The 24,945-nt window shown below is 63.0% G+C and overlaps 2 protein-coding genes across 4 annotated transcripts; both read right to left on the bottom strand.

Annotated features, from left to right (window-relative positions):
- Positions 1-4,211: 4,211 nt before the first annotated feature.
- Positions 4,212-15,252, bottom strand: TEDC1 (tubulin epsilon and delta complex 1). 3 transcript variants are annotated; one of them, XM_010344077.3, is made up of 8 exons: positions 14,987-15,252; positions 14,809-14,887; positions 14,024-14,226; positions 13,609-13,764; positions 12,525-12,623; positions 8,818-8,904; positions 8,291-8,470; positions 4,212-6,844 (listed from the first exon to the last, which is right to left on the bottom strand). In XM_010344077.3, exons 1-8 carry the CDS (start codon positions 15,194-15,196, stop codon positions 6,515-6,517), a joined length of 1,344 nt encoding a protein of 447 aa, XP_010342379.2. In that variant the 5' UTR covers positions 15,197-15,252; the 3' UTR covers positions 4,212-6,514. The 3 variants fall into 3 exon arrangements, with proteins under 3 accessions (XP_010342379.2, XP_074250502.1, XP_039318846.1); XM_074394401.1 differs by having other exon boundaries at positions 13,609-13,725; XM_039462912.2 differs by lacking the exon at positions 12,525-12,623.
- Positions 15,253-17,651: 2,399 nt separating this feature from the next.
- CRIP1 (cysteine rich protein 1) lies at positions 17,652-19,275 on the bottom strand. The gene is made up of 5 exons (XM_010343884.3): positions 19,141-19,275; positions 18,182-18,276; positions 18,054-18,111; positions 17,928-17,973; positions 17,652-17,781 (listed from the first exon to the last, which is right to left on the bottom strand). Exons 1-4 carry the CDS (start codon positions 19,178-19,180, stop codon positions 17,933-17,935), a joined length of 234 nt encoding a protein of 77 aa, XP_010342186.1. The 5' UTR covers positions 19,181-19,275; the 3' UTR covers positions 17,652-17,781; positions 17,928-17,932.
- Between the last annotated feature and the right edge of the window lie 5,670 nt (positions 19,276-24,945).

Raw genomic sequence — 24,945 nt, 5'->3', positions numbered from 1 at the left:
CGGCCCTCACCAGTGACACCTGGGCCTCTTCCTCCCTGTGCCCCAAAACTACATGGTGTCCCCTCCAGCCCGATGCCCCCACCAGCCTGGCACCCCCACCAGCCCAGCACGTCCACCAACCCTCCAGCCTGGCACCCCCCCTCCAGCCTGGTGTCCCCCCTCCAGCCCGGCAGTCCCTTCCAGCACCCCAACCGGCCCAGTGCCCCCAACTGCCCAGGGCTCCACCAGCCTAACGCCCCCCACCAGCTCACCACCCCCTCCAGCTGGGTGTCCTCTCCACCCCGGTACCCCCGCCAGCCCGGTGCCCCCTCCAGCCCAGCAGGCATCCCTTCCAGTCCCCCACTTCAAGACCCACATTTTTTCTATTAGCTGAGGTCACGGCAGCTGCTGTACCACTGCACTAGGTACGTCTTTTTCTATAGTTTTGGTTTGTTGGTTTGTTTTTGAGACAGAGTTTCGCTCTTGTCACCCAGGCTGGAGTGCAGTGGCGCGATCTCGGCCCACTGCAACTTCTGCCTCCCAGGTTCAAGCCATTCTCCTGCCTCAGCCTCCTGAGTAGCTGGGATTAGAGGCGCCTGCCACCACTTCCAGGTAATATTTTGCATTTTTAGTAGAGACAGGGTTTCACTGTGTAGACCAGGCTGGTCTCGAATTCTTGACCTCAAGTGGTTCACCTGCCTTGGTCTCCCAAAGTGCTGGGATTACAGGCATGAGCTGCCACACCACACCTTCTTCTGTAGTTTTGATGCTGACGTCTTACCCGTTCCTCCACCCTAACCACCCAGGTGCGTGGAGCAGCCCCCAATCTCTGTGGATAAAATAACTTTCTTTCAACAAGACAGTCATTCCTGAGCCTGCGCGTCACCCTCCCGGATTAAAACAAATCCCAGGCTCATTTAAAAAACATATGGGCCCCAAATTTAGGATGCTACAACCCAAACCCCGGCAACCAGCATCTCACGTCTTTCCTGCAGCTTATAGCAGGACCCTGGAGACCTGGCAAGAGCACAGCCCCCCAGCCCTCCTCCTGGCCCTCCTCAGCCCCCGTCAGGTATGCATCCCTACTCCAAGCATGAGCCTCAGCAGCACAGGTGAGGTCACCTGTGTATCGAAGCCTGCACTGGGTGTGACGAGCCCCTCCATCCGGAAGAACTGTCTTTACTTGGCCACCAAGACCCGCCACTTGCCCACATCCCCACTTGCCAGCCACCCCCTCTGCCCTGCCTGCACTTCCTACCACCGTGCGGGCCCAGGCTCAGGCCTCAGGCCGAGGCCCCTCAGGAGCACCCAGCCACCATGTCTGAGGCCCTGCCCTGCCTCCCACCATGCCCTGGGTTCTCGCATTCCATTCTCCAGCCCCAAATTCCAGGTTCGCACAGCTGACCACCCACCCGACACCCGCTAAGATGCCAGGGCTGAAGGTTGTTGGCAGGTCCAAGCAGGGCTCTCAAGCAGCAGTGCCCATCCCAGCCTGCCCAGCTCTCAGACCACCAACCACGGGCCCAGCCACCACGGCTCTCTTCATCACACCCACAACCAAGACAGCAGCTAATCCTGTGCCCCAATAGGCCAGATCCCACCTAGTCCAGCCACCCCCTCAAGCCCACCTGAGCCCCAGAACCTCCGCACCAGCAGCTGGGGGCAGAAGCCTGGGCCCTGGCCCTGCCTGCGCTCAGCTTGTGCCCCCCTTGAAGCTGGGCCCCCTTGGGCACCTGTGTCCTCCGGTTTTGAGTACTTTCCTCTATGGGGTTGGCTCTTCCCTCTGGGACGTGGCCATGGGGCCCCTCAGAATGCCACGTATTAGGCACCACGTGACTTCAGGTGGAATGACTGAGTGAGGGACCTGTCCAGCACAGCCAGACGGCGAGAGGCCGGGCAGGACGCCCTCCAAGCACTCTGAGGAGGGGATGGCTCCAGACCCAGTGCTCCCAGTGGTCAAGGAGCCTGGGCAGGGGTGCAGACACTGGTGAGCTAGTGTGGGCACATGCAGGCCACGTGGCTGGAGCCGAGCACAGACACAGGACTCCACAGCCACCAGCCACAACCACGCACTGGGACACGGGGTAGACACGGGCCATGTGGACTGAGCTGTCGGGGTCCCCGTGAGATAAACAGGAGCCACTTAAACACACTTCTCTCCGGCCGAGTGCAGTGGCTCCTGTCTGTAATCCCAGCATTTTGGGAAGCTGAGGCGGGCGGATCACTTGAGGCCAGGAGTTTGAGACTAGCCTGAGGGGCATGGTGAAACCCTGTGCACTAAAACTAAAAAAAATAGCTGGGCACGGCGGCATGCACGTGTAGCTGCAGCTACTCAGCAGGCTGAGGTGGGAGGGTCACTTGAGCCTGGGAGATGGAGGCTGCAGAGAGCTGTGATTGTGCCACTGGTGACAGCAGGACTTTGTCTCAAAAAAGAAACACTCCTGTCCAACCAAAGCTGGGCACAGGGGGAGGTGCAACTGCCACAGGCCCCCGAAGTTGTGGTCCTGACCTGGCTGGAGTCCCAATCAGCCTCATCCCTCCAGGCAGGGTCGGCCAGGCCCATGTGAAGGAGCCTGGAAGTAGCAACAAAGGGAAGCAGAGGCCAGGAAGGCAGAGCCGGACAAAATAGGAATGCACCCAAGACACTGCACCTGGATCTCACTGACTGGTTTTCCTTTTTCAGATGGAGGCTCACACTGTTGCCCAAGCTGGAGTGCAGCAAGGAGATCAGAGCTCACTTGGCCTCACATAGCCTTGGCCTCCAGGCTCAAGTGATCCTCCTGCCTCAGCCTCCCTTCTATGTAGCTGGGACTACAGGCAGACACCATCATGCCCAGCTAATTTTTTATTTTTTGTAGTGGCAGGATCTCCCTATGTTGCCCAGGCTGGTCTTGATCTCCCAGGCTCATGTAATCCTCCAACCTGGGCTTCCCAAAGTGCTGGGATTACAGGCATGAGCCACTGCATCCAGCAGTGCCATCTCTTAATAAACATTAGTTTCAGCCCAGCACAGTAGCTCACACCTGTAATCCTAGCACTTTGGGAGGCCGAGGTGGGTGGATCACCTGAGGTCAGGAGTTCTACACTGGCCTGGACAACATGGTGAAACCCCATCTCTACTTAAAAAAAAAATTAGGGCCGGGCACAGTGGCTCACACCTGTAATCCCAGCACTTTGCGAGGCCGAGGCGGGTGGATCACGAGGTCAAGAGATCGAGACCATCCTGGTCAACATGGTGAAACCCCATTTCTACTAAAAATACAAAAAATCAGCTGGGCATGGTGGTACGTGCCTGTAATCCCAGCTACTCAGGAGGCTGAGGCAGGAGAATTGCCTGAACCAGGAGGCGGAGGCTGCAGTGAGCCGAGATTGCGCCATTGCACTCCAGCCTGGGTAATAAGAGCGAAACTCTGTCTCAAAAAAAAAAAAAAATAGCCAGACGTGGTGACACATGCCTGTAATCCCAGCTACTCGGGAGGCTGAGGCAGGAGAATCACTTGAACCCAGGAGGCAGAGGTTTCAGTGCGCCGAGATGGTGCCACTGCACTCCAACCTGGGCAATAGAGGGAGACTCGCTCAAAAACAACAAAAAAAATTAGTTTCTAGTTTTGTTGGAGTCAAGTTTGTCACACTTTCCAGTGAGCGCCTTGGTCTCACAGCCTGGTCCCCTCTGCTGTTTCCTGTGGGGGCATCTCCACCTCTGGGTCTTCCTGGGGAGCCAGCTGCACTGTCCTCACACAGATGCCAACTGTCCAGGGTGCAGGGCCTGCCACCCCAGCCAGGCGATGCTGCGGCCTCCAGGCGGTTCCGTGGTCTCGGGCAGACGGCATGGTCTCAGCCCTGGTGTCAGGCTACATGTCAGAAGGCAAAGGCTGCCGCTGACCTTATGGGGACCCAGCTTTAACCCTGTGGACCGGTGACACCGGGACCTCCAGAACAAGAGGCCGTGACTTCAAGTGACTAAAGCTACTGTATGTGTGATTAACAGATGGAGCTGAAAGCCAAGGCCCCATCCCTGCCCCTTCCTCATGACAGGCTGCAAATACTAGAGCAAGCTGGGGCATGCCGGGAGCGCAGAAGCACCCACCGGCCTCCCTCCTGCCGGCCTCCCTCCTGTAGCCCTGGTCTCCCTCCCGCCGGCCTCCCTCCCTCAGGTCTGGCCTCCCTCCTGCCGGCCTCCCTCCCTCGGCCCTGGCCTCCCTCCCACCAAGCTCCCTCCCCAAGGCCTGTGATGTGGGTACCCCCGATCTGGGCACTGAGGAAGGAGAGCTAAGCAGATCCCCAGCACAATTACTGCCTGAAGAATATCTTAGTTTATAGTGTTATTACTCAGTTATTTCCTTCATATAATCCTTTATATATCTTAGTTTACAGAATTAGTGACTAAAGAATATCCTACAACTCAGTTGTTTCCATATATATATACAATTCTATCTTAGTTCATAGTCAGAGGAATACCTAGAGCAGACGCAGTTCAGAGGATGAATTAAGGGATAAACAGCTATACATATATAAGCATAACCTGCTTATAGTCGGAGGAATGTCTGGAGCAGACACACTGCAGAGCATGATTTAAGGGAAAACAGTTACACCAGGACAAGAATCCATGGCCCAGGCGGCAGCGTTCAGTGTCGTAAAGATACCCGCTGTATGGCAGGCTTGGGGCGAGAGCCTCTCCTCCTGATAAAGGAGTCGTAGGACCTTGCTCCAGTTCTTGTGGAAGGCTGCCCTCAGAGCGGCAATCCCGAGGGCCTCCGAGGGCTTAAAACCCCTCCAGTGTAACCTCGCCTTGGTGACTGAACTTCATCAGCTCTGGTTACTGTGCTGGTTCAAAAGCATCCTCCTATAGAACTCGATGGAAGCTGCCAGCAGGGGGCTGTGGACCGGGTCAGCTCTGCTACTGTGCTCACTCGCATCCACCTATAGAATTCCTTGGAAATGGCCCCAGACAAGAGATATTGCGCACTGTGCTCTCTGCTGCACACGGCCACCTCCTGGCCTCAGTGACCTAATGGGGGTGGACCCCTTGTTTATTGAGCACGTGATTGTCTTGACCCTATCACTGTCCTTAAGATGACCTCACTCACTACCCTTCCCTGTCTTGTACCCAATAAATACAGACGCTCCTGGATGTTTGGGGCCTCGCCTGTCTCTGCTCATAGGTGGCGTGGCCCCCAAGCCCAGCTGCTTTTCCAGTCCTTCTGTGTCCCATCTCTTTACTTCTCGGATCCTGCGCCTCAGCAGCGATAGGGGACACCCCAAGACCCTGTAGGCTGTGGTCCTACAAGTGGGAGTCCTGGGTCTGTGGTTATAGAAGCAGGGCTTTACGCGGACTTGCTCCCAGCATAAGAGCGCTGTCCGGAAGCCCAGGCTGGCTGAGGACACCGGGGACCTTCGAGGCTGCAGTGGAGGAGGGCTGAGGGCCGAGTGCCTGACACAGGGCTGGACCCCGCAGCTACAAGTGGCAGGAACCCTTAGGAGGAGCCAGCAGAGGGGCCGGAGGGTGGGCAGCCCACAGTGCTTTTGCACAGGGCCCACAGCATGAGCGGGTCAGGGAGGTGCTCCTGAAAGGGAGGCCTTGCTGGCCACATCCGGGTACTGAGGTGCTCCTAAGGTCCAGGCACAGGAATAGGGAAGCAGGCAGCCTAGCTGTGTTCACCCCAGGGCTGAGGAGGCCCGGACAGGCTGAGGCTGTCCGGAGGGGCAGCCCGGGTGTGCGCTGTCGCACAGGCACAAGCCCCAGGCCAGTGGGAAAGTCTCCAGTGAGGGCGTGTTCTAGCAGGCGTGATGGATGTGGCCCCAGGGCAGAGCTGGCAGGAGCCTGGAGGTGGCCCCACCAGCCCCGTCTCTGCCCACCTCGGGCCAGAGTCCTATGACCCCAGAAGACAGAGGGCCCTGTGAGGGGGGCAGGGGAGGCCCCAGGGCCACCTGTCCCCGCTGGTGGGGGCGGGGGGTGCCCTAAGGCCCAGCCTCCTTCCGCCAGGCTGGGGCACATCCCTGGGACACAGATGGCTCTTTGTCAGAGCAGAGCAGAGCTTGCTGGGTAGCCTCTGGAACAAAGCCTCTCTGTCCACGCAGTGCCCCCACCCGGAGCACCACCTCCAGGGAAGGAACAGAGCCCCAGGCTCCCATCCGGCATCACCCCAGGCACAGCCAAGGCTGGGGCGGGGGAGAAGCTGTGCTCACAGCCCAGGGCTGACCGCCTACCACGGCCCCTCTACACCCCATTCCCCAGACAGGGAAGTCTTGCCCGGCAGCCTTGCCTATGGGGAAGCTGCCACAGTTCACTCCCGGGTCCCCTCCAGCCCGCCAGCTGGACCATCACAACCCCCTCAGGGGTCTGGCCACACCTATTCCCAGTGCTGCTGGTCTTGGGCCCCAGCTCTGGCCAGAGTCAGCCCAGCCCCTGCATCAAGCACATGACCTGGGCTCTGTACCGCCATCCCTGCAGCCACCCGGCCCTGTATCTGTTCCTCCAACGCCCAGCCGGGCTGGGCCAAGGCAGGTTTCCTACAGGAGTGCCCGTCCACAGTCCTCAGCGTCCCAGTGGCGGGATCCAGATGAGGCCAGGCAGGGCTCCCGCCAACCTGGCTAGTCCCTGCCGACACTGTCCCTGTAGTTGATGCAGCACTGCCTCCAGGCAGGCCTCCTGGCTCCTCAGCGTCCTGATCACCTCAGCTGCCCGCAGGTCCCAGTCCCCTGCTGCCCCATCCTCTCGTCTGACCAGCCGGTGTGGCCCGTGAGGCTGGGCCGGGTCCCTGTCTTGCTCCCAGCACCGCTGCAGAGCTCCCAGCTCCTTCTCCACAGCCTCTCGAGAGGCCCGCCGCACAGCACTCCACTCTGGCCCCCGTCCACAGCCTCCAGCCTGCATGGGAGACAATGGTGGTGGCTGTCCCCCCAGGATGCTGGCCTCAGACCCCTCAGCATTTCCTGGGTCAGAAAGAGGGGTGCAGATGCAGCACGCATGCAGGAAAACACCCATGCTCTTTAGAGAGGCTCCCTGAACAGGCTGACCAACATAGCGAAACCCCATCTCTACTAAAAATACAAAAATTAGCTGGGCATGGTGGTGTGCGCCTGTAATCCCAGCTACTTGGGAGGCTGAGGCAAGAGAATCGCTTGAACCTGGGAGGCAGAGGTTGCAGTGAACCAAGATCATGGCACTGCACTCCAGCCTGGGAGACAGTGCGAGACTCTGTCTCAAGAAGAAAAAAAGAGAGAGGCTTACTGAAGACTTTAAGGGAAAAATCATGACTGCAATTTACGTTAAAATTCTTTTTTTTTTCTTTTCTCTCAGACAGAGTCTCACTGTCGCCCAGGCTGGAATGCAGTGGTGCAGTCTCAGCTCACTGCAACCTCTACCTCCCTGGTTCAAGCGATTCTCCTGCCTCAGCCTCTCAATTAGCTGGGACTACAGGTGCGTGCTCCTATGCCTGGCTAATTTTTCTGCATTTTTAGGTAGACATGGGGTTTCACCATATTTGCCAGGCTGGTATCGATCTCCTGACCTTGTGATCCACCTGCCACAGCCTTCCAAAGTATTGGGATTACAGTTGTGAGCCACTGCGCCCAGCCATTAAAATTCTTCAGAAAAAGAAAACAGAGGCCGGGTGCCACGTCTCATGCCTGTAATCCCAGCATTTGGAAGGCCAAGGAGGGCGGATCATGAAGTCAGGAGTTCAAGACCAGCCTAACCAATATGGTGAAACCTTGTCTCTACTAAAAATAAAAAAATTAGCCAGGCATGGCGGCATGCGTCTGTAATCCCAGCTACTCGGGGGCTGAGGCAGGAGAATCGCTTGAACCAGGGAGGCAGAGGTTGCAGTGAGCCGAGATAACACCACTGCACTCCAGCCTGGACGACAGAGTGAGACTCCTCCATCACAAAAAAAAGAAAAGAAAAGAGAATGATGCAGCCCCGTGTCCACAGCCACAAACCTGCAGGTGAGGACGGCTCTGTGTTTAGGGAGGAGACCCAGGCGTCTGACAGTCCCAGGAAGGTACAGGGTGAGCACCACCATGTGATCGCTCGTGTGGCAGAGGCCTGGGAGCAGCAGGCCCCACAGCACAGGCTTCCCTCCCTCCTCAGGAAAAGATCTGAGAACACACTTCCAGCAGGAGGGGCGGGCTGTCTCACAGCAGCAGGGGTCGTCACCGTGTGCCCTCCTGCCCCTCAGAGTGCATGTGTGAGTGTGCCACCCACCACGCCACACTCAATCAGATGCAGCCGTGGGATCCAGCAAGTTCAAAGCGCCCTCAGGTCAGCCATCCCCCAAAGTTGGCCAGTGCCCAGAGCGAGGCGGGCCCTCACCTTGGCCTCCCAGGCTGCCCGCCTGCACTCCGCAGCTTCCTGCAGCTCCTCCTGCAGTGCCCGCAGCTCCCAGGCTACCAGCTCCAACTCGCCACCCCTGTGCTCAGGGATCCCGGGCAGGAAGGTGCCCTGTGAGGCGGCAGCCGGCGCCCTGGGGGCACAGGTGTCCAGGACTGTGTCCTACAGAGACCCAAGTGAGACAGCCTGCACGAAGTGGGGTTTCCCAGCCGAGGGGACAGAGGGACAGAGGGCACGGAGGGCAGTGGTGGCCCCCCAGGTCCCACAGCAGCTGGATGCCACCATCTAGCAGCCTTGACGTCCAGGGAGGCACAAAGGCCATGGAGCTGAGGACAGGGCCACAGTGGCCTCCCCAGAAGGTGAGCAGAAGCCCTAGAAAAAGCCCATGCTAGGAGATCTGAGGCCTCCCTAAAAGTCACTCCCCTGTCTGCAAAACAGAAAGATCCCCACCCTCCACCTGGGGCTGCTGCGGGAGGGGACAACGGGAGGGGGCGAGTGGGCGTCCTCACCATCCACTGCCAGAAGACCAGCTCTGTGCGCCGCCACGTCAGGACCGCCTCCAGGCGCCTGTTCTCATACTCCAGAGTCCGCAGCAGCTGGAAGGCAAACGGCAGCTGGGCTAGAACCTCACACCGGACCCCAGGGACAGACGCAGGACAGACAGATGCAAGACGGACAGCTGGCCCCAGCACACGCCCCACCCCTGCAGCCTTCCACCTGCCTGCACCCAGGTTCTCTGGCCAGAACCACAAGCAGGGCACCCTGGTGTGGTGCGGCGACCACAGCCCACCCGTCCTTTCTGCAGCGCAGGGCTGCCCCCAACGCACAGCCAGGCCCCGCCTGCCAGACGAGAGCTGGCCCTACCCTCTGAGGACACCTGCTGTCCCCCATACCAGCCCCTCTGTGAGTCCAACAAGGTCAGGGACAGAGTCCAGGTGCCTCTGAAGCCTAGACCTCCGCCCCACACCCCTCGCTGAATGGAGACTATATCGGGGGCTGCAGGCAGAGGGGGAGGCCCCAAACTAGGGAGCCAGCCAGGCTCCTGGGAGGGAAAAACCATCCCATCACTTCAGGGACCCCCTAAGGAGTCTGCCTAGTGGCCCAGGTGGCAGAGAAGGCAGAGCTGAGCCACACTCGACATTCCCAAGCAAAGGGTCTGCCCCATGGCACTGCACGAAGGCACCTGCCCACAGTGTGCCACAGACAGGCGAGGCGGCTGGAAACGGCCAGACACGGTAGTTGCTCTGCCCACACGCAGAAGGCGGGCGCGTGTACTTATGGGCTATCTGCACCAGTGATCCTGGGCCCTGGGGCAGCGGGTACCCCTGTGGGGACAGGCCCTCTGTACCTGAATCCTGCCCACTCCACCCTTCCTCCCAAGGAACCCAGAGTGTGAACCAGGCTGCAGGGGCCTGGGACTCCAGCAGTGGCTGGGGGGCAGACAGGGATGGCCTTGAACCCCAGGCTCAACCCAGCCCACCTGGGGCAGAGCAGAGGGGAGCAGAGCAGAGGCAGGCAGGCTTGAAGGCAGAGAAGCTGAGAACAGGGAGGTCTGCGGGCGGCATGGGAGCTGGAGCAGGCTGGGGCCACCCACATGCCCACCCAGGCAGGCCATGAGAAGAACAAAGACCCCACCATGGGGACAGATGCCGAAACACCCCCAACAGGACGGTCACCTAACAGAAGGGGAGTCAACTAACAACAGATGGGCAGTCACCGCAGTTTCCATGAAGCTAAGGGCCCCGGGGGTGGGAGCAGGCAGGAGAGGAGGGGCAAACACGCCCCTTACTGCCCCTCCCACCCCCAAGTGCTATGGTCTTCACACCTGCCAGCCTCCCCCCACGCACTGCCCTGAGCGGGGAGAGCAGGCTGCAGGCTGAGCCCCACCAGGACCCAAGGGAGCCTCCAGTCACCCAGCAGCAGGCCTGGCTGCTCACACACCAGCCACAGATCCTTCCAGAAGGTCCTGGGACCCATCCCAGGAGAGCAGGAGAAGTGCAAGCCCTTCAGGTAGGCCGGGTCCAGGTTCTGGGGGTTCCCACTCCAGAAACCCTGGAAGGAAGCCAGCCCGTGGCCCCATTCCACCTGGCCAGTACCGCACACAGCTTCCAGGAGAGGATGGGGCCTCACTTCCAGGCCCCCCAGCCCACCACAGACGGTGGTCTCCACAGAGGTTCCCTGGGTAGGAGCAGGCTGAGGCCAGGGCAGCCTCTGCTCTGCCCCAACCCAGGGGTCCCAGGGGCCAGAAGCTTGGGCTTTGCAGAGCCACCTCTACAAGGGAGGCAGGGCCAAGGGCAGACTGGGGTGCCCAGATGCTGCCTCAGCACCGCCAACGCCAATGCAGGCCAACGGGGTGGGTGCCAGCCCCACTTCAGCCAGGGACAGGACCAGCTGGCACCGGGGGCCAGGCAGGCAGAAGCGGGCCCTGTGAGCCCACAGTGCGGCATGCAGTCCCCCAGGGTCAGGGCTGCAGAGTGGAATGCACAGGCCCTTGCCATGAGCAGGGAAGTCCCAGCAGATATAAGACTGGGGGCTGGGCTGGGCGCGGTGGCTCAAGCCTGTAATCCCAGCACTTTGGGAGGCCGAGGCGGGTGGATCACGAGGTCAAGAGATCGAGACCATCCTGGTCAACATGGTGAAACCCCGTCTCTACTAAAAATACAAAAAACTAGCTGGGCATGGTGGCTCGTGCCTGTAATCCCAGCTACTCAGGAGGCTGAGGCAGGAGAATTGCCTGAACCCAGGAGGCGGAGGTTGCAGTGAGCCGAGATCGCGCCATTGCACTCCAGCCTGGTTAACAAGAGCAAAACTCCGTCTCAAAAAAAAAGACTGGAGGCTGGGAGCCAGGCCATCCGCCTCTGACCCCTGGGTCCCCCTGGGCAGGCCTGGGATGAGGTACAGGGGCCAAGACTCTGGATTTGGAGAAAGAAGAGACAGAGAGGAGGACCGAGCCTAGAAGAAGGGGTCACACCAGCCCTGAGTCACAGCCCTCCTGCCTGGCTGTACCTGCCCGGAGCTGGGCAGCACCAGTCCATCACTCAGGACAGTACAGAGCCCAGCCCAAGTGCGTGGCTCATGCCTGTAATCCCAGAACTTTGGGAGGCTGAGGCTGAGCCAGGTGGATCACCAGAGATCAGGAGTTTAAGACCAGCCTGGCCAACATGGCAAAACCCCATCTCTACTAAAAATACAAAAAAATTAGCCAGACGAGGTGGTGCATGCCTATAGTCCCAGGTACTCAGGAGGTTGAGACAGGAGAATCGCTTGAACCCAGGAGACTGAGGTTGCAGTGGGCCGAGATCACGCCACTGCTGCAATCCAGCCTGGGCAACAGAGCAAAACTCTGTCTCGAAAGATAAAAAAAATAAAAAGAATGGCTGCCAGCCCTTCCCTGTCCCCTGAAACCATGCTAGCCAAGAGGAAGGAGCCAGTGATGACAGGTGGGCAGACCCCCAGAAAGAAGGATGAAGGTGGAAGGCCGGCAGGGAGGAGGGAAGGGGAGTAGCAGGGTGAGAGGAAGTGACCATCCCTCGGGAAGATGCCTGGGGCTAAGTCAACTCTGACACTTCCGGTAGGCCACTGTCTGCCCAGGGTCACGTAGCCACCAGAGGCTCAGAGCCAGGCTTTCCTCCAGGTCTGTGTTATCCAGGGCTCAGGATCTGCCCCGGACCACAGAGCCCCATTGTCTGGAGCTGTGTCCCCTGGTTGGCCCCAGGTTTGCAAGCAATATGGGGCCTGCAAATCTCCAGGGTCTATGGGGCTGGCTCCAGCTTGGCAGGCTCCACCCAGCATACCCATGTGGGTCTGGCCTTGGGCTCTGAAGGGCGGCTGTCCCTGCCATGGTCAGCCCTGTGCCCAGCCCTTCACCCAGTGTGGGCTAGTCCCTGCACACCCCCAGGGGCCCCTGCCACAGCAGGTGAGACCTACTTCAGGTGCCAACACCACTGGCTCCCACCTTCATTCCAGCAACCTACCCTCAGCCAGCTGCCGGCCCAGCCCAGGCTCCTGTGTCCCTGGGCCCCCACCAACACTCTGCCTGGATTTGCAGAAGGGAAGGGGGAGTGGCCCGTGAGACTAGGAGAGGCCCAGAGGACACGCCTGTCACCCATGCCAGCAATGATGGGTGGCAGAAACGCAGAGACACCCACCACTCCCTGCCTCCCATGGGCCCCTCCCACCTCAGGCAGTGCCTCCCCAGCAGCTCACTTGCCCTCACCTGCTGGCCTCCCTCTGGGTCCCTGAGCATCTCTGCTTCAGCGACCGACAGATGACCAAGGCTCTGATCCCCATGGCAGCCGCTTGTGTACAGGTGGATCTGAAACAGGCGGTTACAGACTCCAGGCTGAGTGGGAGGCAGGCACCTCCCCCAGCACTGAACTCCACCAGTCCAGGAAGGTCTGCCTTCAGAGCCCACCACACAGTGGGCTCGGGGCCGGCCACTCCGCCTGAGGCTGTCAGGGCTGGGCTGCATGTGGGACCGCTGTCTGCACTGCTGGGGCCTCCTGCAGCGGGGCCAGGCAGCTTCACTGATGGCCTCCCCACCCCACCCAACTCCCCAGCAGCAGCAGGATTGCAGTGGGGTGCCCTGGCTTCCCCCGCAGCATCGGAGGAGGAACAGCCTCCGGACAGGCTCACAGTGGGGATGGGAGTGAGTGCTTGGATCTAGGGGAATGGGAGAGGCTTCCCAGAGAGGCGGGCTGGAGGGCGGCACAGAGGGGCATGTAGGTAAGCATGGTGGTTTGTGTCAAAGCCAGGCCTGACGGGGTGAGAGGTCCCCGGAAAGGCTGGCTGAGCAACAGACCCTGTGCAAGGCTGGGAGCTGCCACAGAAGCACCCGTCAGCCCTGGCATCACAGTGGACATGCTGCTGGGCACCTATGACCCTGAGCCTACCCCTACCACATTTGGGGCCCCACAGGCACTACCCACCCCCTAAGTCAGCCCCAAGCAGGATTTGGTGGGAGCAGGGGGCATCCTCCTCCCCCTCCAGTGCCCAGGAGGGAGCAGTATTCACGGCACAGAGCCCATCACAATATTTAATGACAGAGCCAGAAGGCCTCTGGTGCCTTTCAAGAACAAGAAGGCAAATTCTGTGAGCTCTCTGACACCAGCTTCCATCCTGCCCACCACTGCCCAGCCCTGCCCACCTCCATCCTGCCCTGGACCCCCACAAGTACCACCTGGAACCATCTGAGGCTCTGGGTAAGCCCGGGGCAGGAAAGCCCACATCTAGCCAAAAGCCTATGCCAGGACTGCAGCACAGGATACAGCCCCTGGGTGGAAGCCCTGTGCCAGCTCTACCTTGCTCAGGAGGGTGCACTGTTCCTGCTGACTGGACACCAGCTGTCGCCACCGGAACCGCAGCTTTCCCATCAGCCACTGCACATAGCGGACATCCACAGGATCCTCTGCTCGCACCTGGGGTGCAGGTGGGCCAGGGCTGGCCAGGGCCTCACACTGGAGAAGGGCAACGGTCAGGCCCTGCTCCCACCCCACCCTGCCCCCAGTAAGAGGGCAGTGGAGGCACAGCCAAGAACAAAGGGTGCTTCCTGCACAGGGAGCCTCCATGCTTTCAGCAGGCAGCTGGGTGACCCCTTGTGGGACTGCCCTGAGGGTCCGGGCAGGAGACACCGAGGAGGCTAGTCCAGGCCTGCCCTTGTTCTGGCCCCAGGAGTTGAGACCAGGGCTGGCTCGGCCCACCCTCACCCACACGCACCTGGCACACAGTCATCTCATCACCCAGAGGCACCCGGGTCTGGGCCAGCATCTGCTCAGGCACAGGTCCTCGAGCCAAGAGCCAGGACAGAGCCAGCAGCAGCTCCCGGCTGCCCTGGGAGCCATCCTCAGGGAGCTGTGCCAGTGCCAGCCGCGGGTAGCCCTGGGAGCGCAGTGCTGACTTCACCAAGCGGGCTTGGACCTCTAGGATAGAAGACCACTAGCTCAGGAGACCACAAGCCTGGAGGTGACACCACCTGGATGCCCTCAGAGATCCCCACAAGTCACTCGAACAGGGGCTCAAGGCCTAGCTCATAAGAAACTATGGTGGGAGAGCTGGAACTCAGACCAGGATGAGGAGGCTAAGGGCCAACGGGGACGGCCCCAGAGCTTTGTAGGAGCAGAAACCAGAACTACCCAAGGGGGTGGAGCTAAAGCCTGCCAGGGGCGTGGCTTACTGGGGAAGGCGGGGCTCTGCGTGAGTGGGGCCCATGCTACTGGGGTGGGTGGAGCTAGAACTTGTCAGGGGCGTGGCTCACTGGGGAAGGCGGGGCTCTGCGGGAGTGGGGCCCGTGCCACTCGGGTGGGTGGAGCTAGAGCCTGCCAGGGGCGTGGCTTACTGGGGGAGGCGAGGCTCTGCGTGGTGGGGCCCGTGCTACTGGGGTGGGTGGAGCTAGAACCTGTCAGGGGCGTGGCTCACTGGGGAAAGGCGGGGCTTTGCAGGGGCAGGAGGGGGACACTGCTACCGGGTGGGCGAGGCTAAGGCCTGCCAGGAGGGGGGCTTACCCGGGGCGAGCGAGGCCAGGGGGTTGTCCAGAGGGAGTGGCGCGAGCACGCGGAAGAGAAGCTGCCAGAGCGCGGGGGTCTGCGGAAAATAAAAAGTGGGCAGTCAGCGGAGCTGGCTCAACTCCCTGCGACGGCCCGTGACCCTACCCGGCCCGGCTGCCCTCCGCGCGAGCGTCACCGCCTCCGGACGGTCGAACTTGGCACGGCGGAAGATCTCGGGGCTGGGTCCCGAGGGCAGCGACCGACTCAACGCGGCGATGGCCTCAGGCAGGGCCCCGGCCCGGGCCCCAGCCGCGGGGTGCACCCGCCGCCGCCGCCTCCCCATAGAGCCAGCACCAGCCTCCTTCGGATAGCCCGCCGCAGCCGCCCGGGACCTGCGCACAAGCATCGCATGGGCCGGGTCCAGCGCCGCGGCTGGGACCTGCACCCAATCGCCGCAAGGGCCGTGTGCAGCGCCCAATCAGCGCGCCGGCTGGGCCTGCGCCCAATCACCGTACGGGCCGCCCGGGCTAGCGCCGCGCTGGCCGGGTCTTTCACCCAATCACCGTGCTGGCCGGAACTGCATCCAATCACCGCGTCGGCAGGGACCCGCCTTCGAGGCCTGGCCCAATGAACGGTTTCCCTTGAGTTTGAGTGTAGTCTAATTCCGTCCCGTGTGGACCCACTTCCGGGGTGATGGCCGGGCCGTCGGTGTGAAGTCCGCGGAGCCCGCCCTCGCCGACTGTACCTTCACGAACCCGACTCCCCGCCTCGCCCAAACCCCGCCCATCGGCATCCCTCGCCCGCGGCGACCTGGCAACCGCCCGGCTGGAGCACGCAGACTCCCAAGGGCGCCCCCTGGGGCCGCGGAAGGCAGCGCAGCTGGGCCCCGCGGAGCCAGAGCCGACGAGCCTCGCCGCTCCGCGCCGCCTCTCCCGCAGCGCCGCCAGGAGGCGCCCGGAGCCCGCCGCGCCTCAGCGCAGCCCCGGTGCTGCCGGCCCGGGACTCCAGGTGCCGGGTCCCGGGCAACTGCCCCACTCCGAACGCGCGGCCCGGGCCCGCCGGCGCTCCCGGTCTTCCCCCGCCCGCGGCCGCGCGTCCTTCTGCCGCCGCCACGGAACAGCCCTGGAGGAAGCCGGCGCGGGAAGCAGCCGCTGCCCGAGCCCCGCTGAGCCGGGCCCGCGTGCACGGGCGGCCCCGAAAGGCGCGGGCCGGGAGGAGCGCGGGGCCGCCCGCGGGGACAGGAGGTTGGGCCGGCTCGCGGCCAGCGGCGGCTCCGGGCTGTTCCCGCGATGCCCCGGCAGCTCCCCGGGGCTGCGAGGGCGGCGGCGAAGGCGGGGCGGGAGACTCGGGCCTCCCTGGACCCCCGCCATGGCTGGCCGCGCCCACGCGAGGCTCAGCCCGAGGGGTCCCGGCCCCACCTCCCTCCCGGCCTCCTTCGCCCCCATCTCCTCCTCCAGGCAGCCCTCCTGGCCCTCAGGGCCCACCCGAGCAGGCCCCATCCTGCCCCTCCCCGCACGCCCTCCGGCCTCCCCCGCCCGCAGCCTCCTTCCCTCTGGCGCATCGCGACCCTCTTCGCGGCGCCAGCGCCAGGAGGAAGACCAAGCTCCTCGCCCCGCCGGCGGCTTCCTCGAAGCCAAGGGCCTCCTGCTCGGAGCGCCTCTGCACCTGCGAGCCACACGGCGGCAGGAGCCGGGGGGATGGGGCAGGGCTGGGGGCCCCCGGCGCCACAGGAACTTGGCAGGAAGCGTGGGGGGTGGCGGGCCTCTCCGCAGTCTCGCTCCGCGCCTTCCCAGCCCCGCGCTTGCGGATTTTCCTCTGCACCAGGTGTCGCTGAGTCAAAGCTCTCAGTTCCCGCAGCGCCACCCACCACCGTCCAGAACCGAGGCCTCACCTCGGCACCCCGGCATCCCCCCTCCCCTGCCCCCATCCCACCAAAAGCGCTGTGGTTCCCAGCTCTTGGGATCTCAGGAATCTCCCAGTCGCCCCACACATCCCACCCTGGGCTACCCTAGACTGCCCCCACACAGCAGCTGTCCAGCGGAGCCTGCGGCACACCCACCACAGCCCTAGGGCAGGGTGATGCCTCTGGACTCTTTTCCATCAGTGTGTGTCCTCTGGGGTGGCCTTCTGCTGGGGCCAGAATCTAAGTGGCCAATGTGGGGAAGGGAGTCTCTGAAGGTGGCTGGCTGAGTGGACAAGGGAGTTTCCAGAAGGACCCTCAGCCCCTGTGCACGGCCAGCACTCAAGTTCCCCGCCGGACACCGGGCCACAGGGTAAGTCCCTGGGCACAGGGCAGATGGCAGACGAGGACGCACATGGGGCAGTGGTGTCTGGGTCAGGAGCACAGCAGCCTCATCAGACCCCTGCAGAAGCTCGCCTGGCCTGGAGGGGTAGGGAATGAGGACAGGGTTGGGGGGCAGGAAGCGGGAAGGCTAGGAGTCCCCACAGCTCCTCTAGAGCCTCTCAGAAGTGGAACCAGTGAGCTGATTCATCCCCTGACCCGAGGCCAGCCCCGCCTTGCCAGCCCCACCCACCCCCAGGCCTCTCAAAGCCTCCCCTCCTGCTCCCAGAAGGCCAGGAGAGCTCAGGGGCACCTCTGAGGGTCTGAAGGTTGTGGAGGTGGGCTCAGAGCAGCAGGGCTGGGTGCGGACTGCCTAGGGTGGCCTGGACTCACTCTGCACACGGGGCCCGGCCCGGCACATGAGGCCCTGGAACGGCGCCCTGGGGAGGGCGATGCATAGGAAGTGGGAAGTCACCTCTGTCCCCGCCTTGGAGGCGCCACTGGCAGAGCTGTGGCCAGAGATCCACTGCAGCCCCCTTGCACACCCTGGCTCACCAGCACGCGCGCACACACACACAGGTTTTCCACGTGTTCAGGTTTATTGAGGGCATTAGGGGCTACAAGGGAGCCCTGGGCATCGGGCAATGAGGCCTAGCATTTGCTGGACAGTGAGTGGCCCAGCCAGCGGCCAAGGATGGGGTCTCCACCACCTGTGCAGAGAGAGACAGGCACAGACATGAGTGCAGCACCCACGGCCTCCCTTTGGACCCCATGAGTGGTCAGGCCTCCCTGGGAGGGGGCATCCCCAGCCCGAGAGAAGAACCAGGGGGCAGGACAAGGGTGGGGTCCTACCTACCCGGTTTACTTGAAAGTGTGGCTCTCGGCTCCACCCCGCCCAAAGCCTGCAGAGAAGGTGGAAAAAGTCAACAGGGAGATTGGGACGGGGCTGTGGGGTGAGCGGGACAAGGCACAGGGTGCATACCTTTAGGCCCAAACATGGCGGCATAGCAGGGATGGTTGCAGTAGGGTTTGCCTCCGTGCTGCAAAGAGAAGGGCTGTGAGGGGGTGCCATCACCCCTGGGCCCTGCCGCCAGGACGGGTCCCACCTACCTCAGCGTGGCTGCCGGAGGTCAGCGTCTTCCCACATTTCTCGCACTTCAGGCAAGGCCGATGCCAGTCCTTGCCCAGAGAGGTCACCCTCTCGGCTGCAGAGGCACAGACGGGCCCGTGAGACGCTGGGGTACTCCGCGCACACCCACCACTGGCATACTCGCCTCTTGCAGCCAGCTCTGCCGAAGCCCTGTGCACTGGGGCTCCATCCTCCCAGCCTGGCAGCCCACCCAAGGTCTCAGCCGCCTGTCTCATGAGGACAGAGCCATTACAACCAAACAGCACCAATCTCCAATCCCCAGAGCCCGTACAACCTGCCTGGTCCCTGGGCCACTCGGGGGTGCTGCCCTGAGTCTTGCTCCTGAGGGCTGGGTGGGGCTGAAGGGCGGGGCCCACGGTCAGGGGTCCGGGCTGGGTCAGGAAGGCCTGGGCCTGGCTGCCGGCTTTCAGCCCCCGGCCTCTGCGGTGACCAGGGTGGAGCCTGCGGGAGCCCTTCTCCAAGACGAGGACAGGGGTGGCTTCCCACTTCCTCCCTCCCCTCGGGGCGCGCGCGGGGCAGGAAGGCGGGCTTCAGGGATCGTGCCCCGGGCGTCGGTTTCCGCGTCTGTTTCTACTTTGCATCGGGAGGCGCCGCCCCAGGCTCGCGTTCCTTCCAGCCCCGCGGGTGCCCCACCCAGGGTGCGCCCGAGAGGAGACGGCAGAGACCGTAGGGCCCAGAGACAGGGAGGCTTAGAGCCAGAGGCAGCCCGCCGAGCACAGCGAGACCGCGAACCCGCGGCGATCGTGCGGCCTTCGGACGCAGAGGCTTCCACCCTCCTCCCAGGGCAGGCGCGCACCAGGCTGAAGCGTCTGCTCCGAGGCGGCGCCCAGGGGACCCAGCGCCTCAGTCCTCCGGAGCAGCCCCCAGCCCCGTCGCCCTCAGCGGCGCCTCCTCGCGGGGCCGGCGTGCGCGCACTCACCGAAGTACACCTCCTTGTCGCACTTGGGGCACTTGGGCATGGCAGCTCCGGGTTCGGTGCGGGTGGCGGCGGCTGGGGCGGGAAGGGCGGCAGGCTCGAGACTGGGAGGGTCCGGCCGGGTCTGCGCCTTTCAGGGACCCCGGGACCCCGCCCCCTGGAGACCCCGCCCCTCGCGCCCCGCCCCCCAATCCAGGACTTGGACCCCGGGGACGTCGGATCCAGGCTCGCGGCCCGAGAAAGGTCATCTGGTCCACCCCCGCCTTCGGGCTGGACCGGGGCCTGGCAGAGGACAGAGCAGAGGGCCATGGGGACTTACTGACGGAATGCAGCTCCTCCGGGAGTTCAGGCCGCGCCCCTAGCCCAGCACTGCTGTCGCCCGGCTCAGGGCAAAAGGCTCCCCCGAAGCAGGAAGCCCATCTCCGTCCCCGGCCCCACCCCACCGGCACCTGCCCGAACCACAGATCTGGGCGGGCCAGGACTGGACCAAACACCTCTAAATGCAAAGAGATGCAAAGCAGCCCACGCTGATCCTGCCCTCGCCAAGACGGAGGGCCAGGGACAACTGCCGGAGAGTCCCCGCTGTCCGCCCACTGAGGAACCCTTCCATCCCACGCAGGGTTAGGAGGCCGCTCCCCTCAGCCCCTCACTCTGGAGGGACATCCCTCCTCTGCTAGCTCCCCTGATCTCCACTGCTCTGAGAGGTCCATCTGACCACAGCGGGAACGCCCCCGGGGGATTCAAAAGCGGGGACTCCCAGGGAGTGGAGCCGTAGCTTGAGGACCCATGGCCGTGGGGGCTGCGGTTTGCGCCCTGGACAAAGAGTTCGGCCACCCCCAGGCCGGCTGGGAGATGCTTGGCAGGACGCTGGGAGGGCCCTGATCTCTGCAGGAAACGCCTAGTTTGGCCAAAGCGGTCCAAGTCCACTGCCCAGGTGGGGTGGAGGCTGACCCCGGTGCCAGGCACAAGCTGTCCCGCCTTGCCCGCCCGGAGATTCAGGAAGGCCAACGGGGCCCGCTGGCCCTCAGGCTTGTGGGGCAGCCCTCCAGCTGACCAGCCAGCCTCAGGACCAGGGCCAGGGTCAGGCTTCAGGATCAGCCCACCAGCCCCCTCTCCTCTCAGTGGGCAGGGGAGCCCTCTCTCTACAGGCCCTTCACTTCCGAGCTTCGTGGAGCCCCGTGCCCAGTCTCCCACTGCACGGGGGCTCCTGCCCTTCTCTCTGCCCCCATCCCTCCTGTCAGCCGTCATCTTCCCTTGACCTCCACCTCTGGGCCTGTGCCAGCCCTGTCCCCAGCCAGCGGGTGCTGGAGACCATCATCCCAGGCCCCAGGAGCCCCGGCTTACCCCTGGTGGGCACTTAGCCCTAACTGCACCTGTGATCCCAACTTCACTTTCCCTGAAGCCCACCGCCTCACCGTCAGCCCCTCCAGGCCTGCCCTGCCCTGTCCACCACCAGGTCCCAGCTTGGGGAGAGGACAGGCTGAGGCACGGGTGTCTGGCGTGGAGGCCACACTGCAGAGACCCCCACCGGCACATCAGCCAAGGCCACATTCTGCTCACCCCCCTCCTGGCATCCCCCTTTCCAAGGCCACTGTTCTGTCCCCGGCTGGGGCTAAGTCACGGGGTCTGATAGGACATTCCACAGGGGCCCATTGGAGCCCTCCCCTGCCCCATTCTGAGACCCCTCAGAGGCAAGGGTTCCAGAGCGGGGGTGCACTCCTGCCCTGCAACCTTGGAACCCCAGTCTCCAGCCCAGTGAGCCTCGAAAGCCACTCTCGGGTCTCAGCCCACCGGCCATCTCCACCAAGTCTGGGCACCATGGAACAATCTTGCAGACAGGCAGAGGCACTGAGAAGGGGGAGAGGCCAGGGGAGCCCACACGGTCTTGGGGAGGCCGGAGGCTCTGTCATTGCACTTCCCCTGGGGTGTGTGGTGCCCACAGGCCCTAGGGTGCCCAGAACCACCATCCACACCCCCACCAGGGTAACATACTCTGGGTGCAGAAGTGTACGGCGGGTGCCTGAGGCACATGTGTGCCTGGTACCCTCAGGCATACCTGTGTGTGTGTGTGTCCATTGGTGGGGTCTCTGGGGTGCCCGAGAGCATTTGCCTGTTTCTGTCCAGCCCCCTCCCCAGCCCATCCCGGGTGCCTTGTGGCTCATGTAGGGACATTGGCCAGGGCAGATAAGGACAATGACCCAGTCCTTGTCCTCCCCTCTACATCCCCCATGGATGGCCCCTTCCCCCACACTCTGGACTCCAACCTGCCCTGCCCATGGGGGAACCCCCCCCTCCTTGAAAACCAGGGTGATGAGTCCCTTCCTGGTCTTCCTGGCTGTTGTTTCCTGTCACCATGGTCACAGGTGGGGTGAGGTGGGGTGGGGGGCAGGATGCCCTCACCATGGGGCCACACCTTCTGCGTTGGCTCACAGCAGTTTTTCCACTCAACTCAGACACCCACACTCACACACACACACACACACACTGACACAGTCACAGACATAACACAGACACACACACAGTCACAGACAATCCCTGGAACCCTCCACAAACTTTGGCTACAGATGGATGTGTCCCTCAAACCGCCTTTCTCCTGCATTCCCCCCCACAACCCTGTGCTCCAGGGGTGGAGACCACCCCTCAGCTGCAGGAACCCACCTTCCAGTTCCTTTCTCCACCTCGACTCCATGTTCACACCATCCCACCCCCAGGGCCTAACCCGTCTGGGCAGGTCAGGGTCCTGCCAGCTTCTGGGACACACCGGCCCCAGCCCAGGCACCGGGCCTCTGGCTTCATAAGCTTGCCTGGCTCTCACCTGCCCCGGGGGCACTGATCTGGTCAATGGGGCCAGCCTGACTCCAGCTCACTGAGCTACCCAGAGACCGAAGCCTCTGCACCTCTCAGCCCATCTTGTGAGATGCTGGTGGCATTTGTGGCAGGAACAAACAGAGGACAGAGTGGCCGGGACAGGGACACAGAGTTCCCCAGCTGCTCACCCCAGGCTGCCTCTATGCCCAGAACATTCCACCCTGCACCTGGACAGCAAGAGGGCCCTAGACCTGGGGCTGGTGGGGGCTGCTGCAGGGTTCCAGGTGCCTCGAGAGGCCGCCTCTGTCTGCTCAGGCTGTCCTCTGCACACGCCCCTGCACCCTGGCCTGCTCCTGCTGGCCCTGTGGCTGACGCCTGCAGGGGCTGGGGTGTGGCAGCCAGGCCTGGGCTCCAGGAACCAGGGTGACAGAGAGGCCAGGCTGGGCCCCATTGTCCCTGAGGAATCCCACCGTCCACCCCTCCAGAACTGTTCTGCTCCTCTAGGCCCACAGCCCCTCCCTCTGCAGACTGTGGCACTCGCCTTGGGACTGACTGCCCCTCCCTGTCCCTGAAGCCCTCCCCACCACCTCCCACCCCCATGCCCAGGCTGAGGGTGTGGGCAGGTGTGAGGTCCCCTCCCAGGCCTGTCCTGGGCACTCTGCAACCAGGTGTGCCCTGCTCTGCCAACACCCCCAGCTCAGCCCTCCCCAGGGCCCACCTTCCTGCCCCTCCCCCTCAGCCCGGCTGAGTCTCAGACTCTCCCAAGTTCCCAGGGTCTATTTTCAGCTGATTGTCTCTCGGGACCCCCTGTCGGGCCTGTGGTCTGGCCCTGGTTGGGTGTGCTACGTCCAATGGCCGTTCCTGCCCTGGGCTGACCGGGTGTGGGGTTGGGATGGGACAGGCTTCCCGGACAGGCCCCTCCTGTCCTCTGAGCCTCACCTCCAGTACAGGTGGGAAGGCTGCTGCAGTCCTCCTCTCCCAGACCACACGTGGCAAGCTGTGAAAGGGGGAGGCTTCCTCAGCCAGCCCTGCCCCCAGTGGAGCTGAAGCCCTGCCTGGATTCCACAGACTGGCCAGATGGGGTGCCCCTGCCCTCCCTCCCTGCCCTTGAGGCTGGACCTGGTACCCAGCATCTCATAGCCTTAGTCTAGGAATTCCAGAGGCTGGAATTCCAGCTTCCCTGTCCTATAGCTGGACCCCACACCCGCACCCAAAGCCCATCTGGCACTGGGCAAAGTGCTGCCCATACCTGGCTGTCCTGGTCCCCAGCCAGCCCTTGCCTGTGCCCTGCCCTCAATGGTCTGGAGCTAGGGGCCCACGCACTGGATGATTTCCTGACCATCCACCCCTCAGGCTACCTCAGTCACCAGTAAGCTGGACCCAGGGCTGGGGAGGCAAGTGTGCCCTGCCAAGTCCTGTGGAGGGTCGGGGCGCTAGTCTGAGCTGTGCGGAGTCTGAAAGGGCGCAGGGAGTAGGGAAGACCCTGGGAGTGGGGGTACTCAAGCCTGATGCTGCGGTCACTGGCCCAGGGAAGGCGGGGCAGGGCCTGGAGGAAGGGTGCTGGGGGCCGGGGCCGGGGCCGCGGCCAGAGGAAGTGGACACAGGTAGCTGCAGGCTGAGCCAGCCCCACAGAGGCCTGGCTGGGGGCACCATCGAGGACCCCACCAGCCCAGCTTGGGGTGGGGGGTACTTTGGGGGGTCCTGGCCAGGAGGCACAGGAAGATTGGATGGTGGGGGTGCAGCTGAGGGGCAGGTGAAGCGGCACAGCTCCCAAAGCACAGCTGGGCTTGACAGAGCGGCTTCGGTGTGAGCTTGGCCCCACAGGGGCACCAGGGCCTCCAGGATCCCTGGACTTGGTTTCCAGAGGTTCTGATCGGGAGGGATGGGGCAGATGGCATTTCAGAGTCGCTTCACAGGCTGGGCATGGGTCCAGGTCGGGGAGAGTGAAGGTTGAGGCAGAGCAGTCCCCAAGGCAGGGACAGAAGAGGAGGCACACCCAGGGACAAAAGTGCCCATTCCAGATTCCCTCCCTTTTAGGGGTTGTCTGGGGCTGTAGGCACCCAAGGAAGCCCCTGGCTGGCAGACAGCTTGGGGGGGAGGGGATAGCTTCCTGGAGCTGAAGACAGCAAGGGAGCCCTGTTAGTGTCATGGGCATGCAGCCACCCTCAGTGACACCGCCCAGCGACGCGGTCCAGACAAACAGTAGCTGCAACCGCCCCGGTTTCCATGACAATTACTTGAAACAAACACAGCAGGCAGGCGTCATCCTCAAACCCGCCCCGCGGGAAACGGTCCTGCCCCAGCCAGGCCCGGGGGCGGTGCTGCTGTCCTGGCAGGTCAGGGGCTGATCTCTGGAGGAGACCCCTGCCCACATCATCCCCCCAACTGACCCAGGTGGGTCTTCTATCACACAAATGGTCTTACCACCCTCCCCTACTACCGCCCAGGTTTTAGGGAAGGGCACACCGCCCACCACTATCCTCAGACATAGTTTCCACTGGAGGCTCCCAAGGGAGGAGGACCAGCTGAACCCTCGAGTACCCCCGCCCCACACCACAAGCAGAAAGCAGGAATTTCCCATGCAACCCTAGGAGCCCACAACAAGGGTGGAGATGGGCACTCCAGGAATTCTGAATTCTCCTGAAACAACCCCTCCCACAGCCCCACCCCCCATACGGAAGCCTTGGCCTGGCAGAAGGGGGTGAGCCAGGGTCTGGATCCTGCTTGACCACCCCTCTCCCTGGGGTTGGGAGTGGCCGTCCCTTCCGCGATGTCAGGCCCCGGATGTTCTGGCCGAATTCTAGGTGGGAGGAGACGCAGTGGCCGAACAGGGTGCCTGGCTGGAGGGTATCTGTGGCATGGCTGGACCCCAGAGCCAGCCCAGGACCCACCAGGATGTGGTGGCTGCTCTTGGTACAAAGGGCCCTGAATCCAGGTTCAGCTCCATCAGAGCCCATGGACTGGAGGGTGGCCAGGCCGGGGGCTGTGCCAACAGCTGGG

This window comes from Saimiri boliviensis, chromosome 2 (assembly GCF_048565385.1).
Source record: "Saimiri boliviensis isolate mSaiBol1 chromosome 2, mSaiBol1.pri, whole genome shotgun sequence".
In the NCBI taxonomy this organism is placed as follows: Eukaryota; Metazoa; Chordata; class Mammalia; order Primates; family Cebidae; genus Saimiri; species Saimiri boliviensis.
This window is presented reverse-complemented; position numbering and strand designations above follow the sequence as displayed.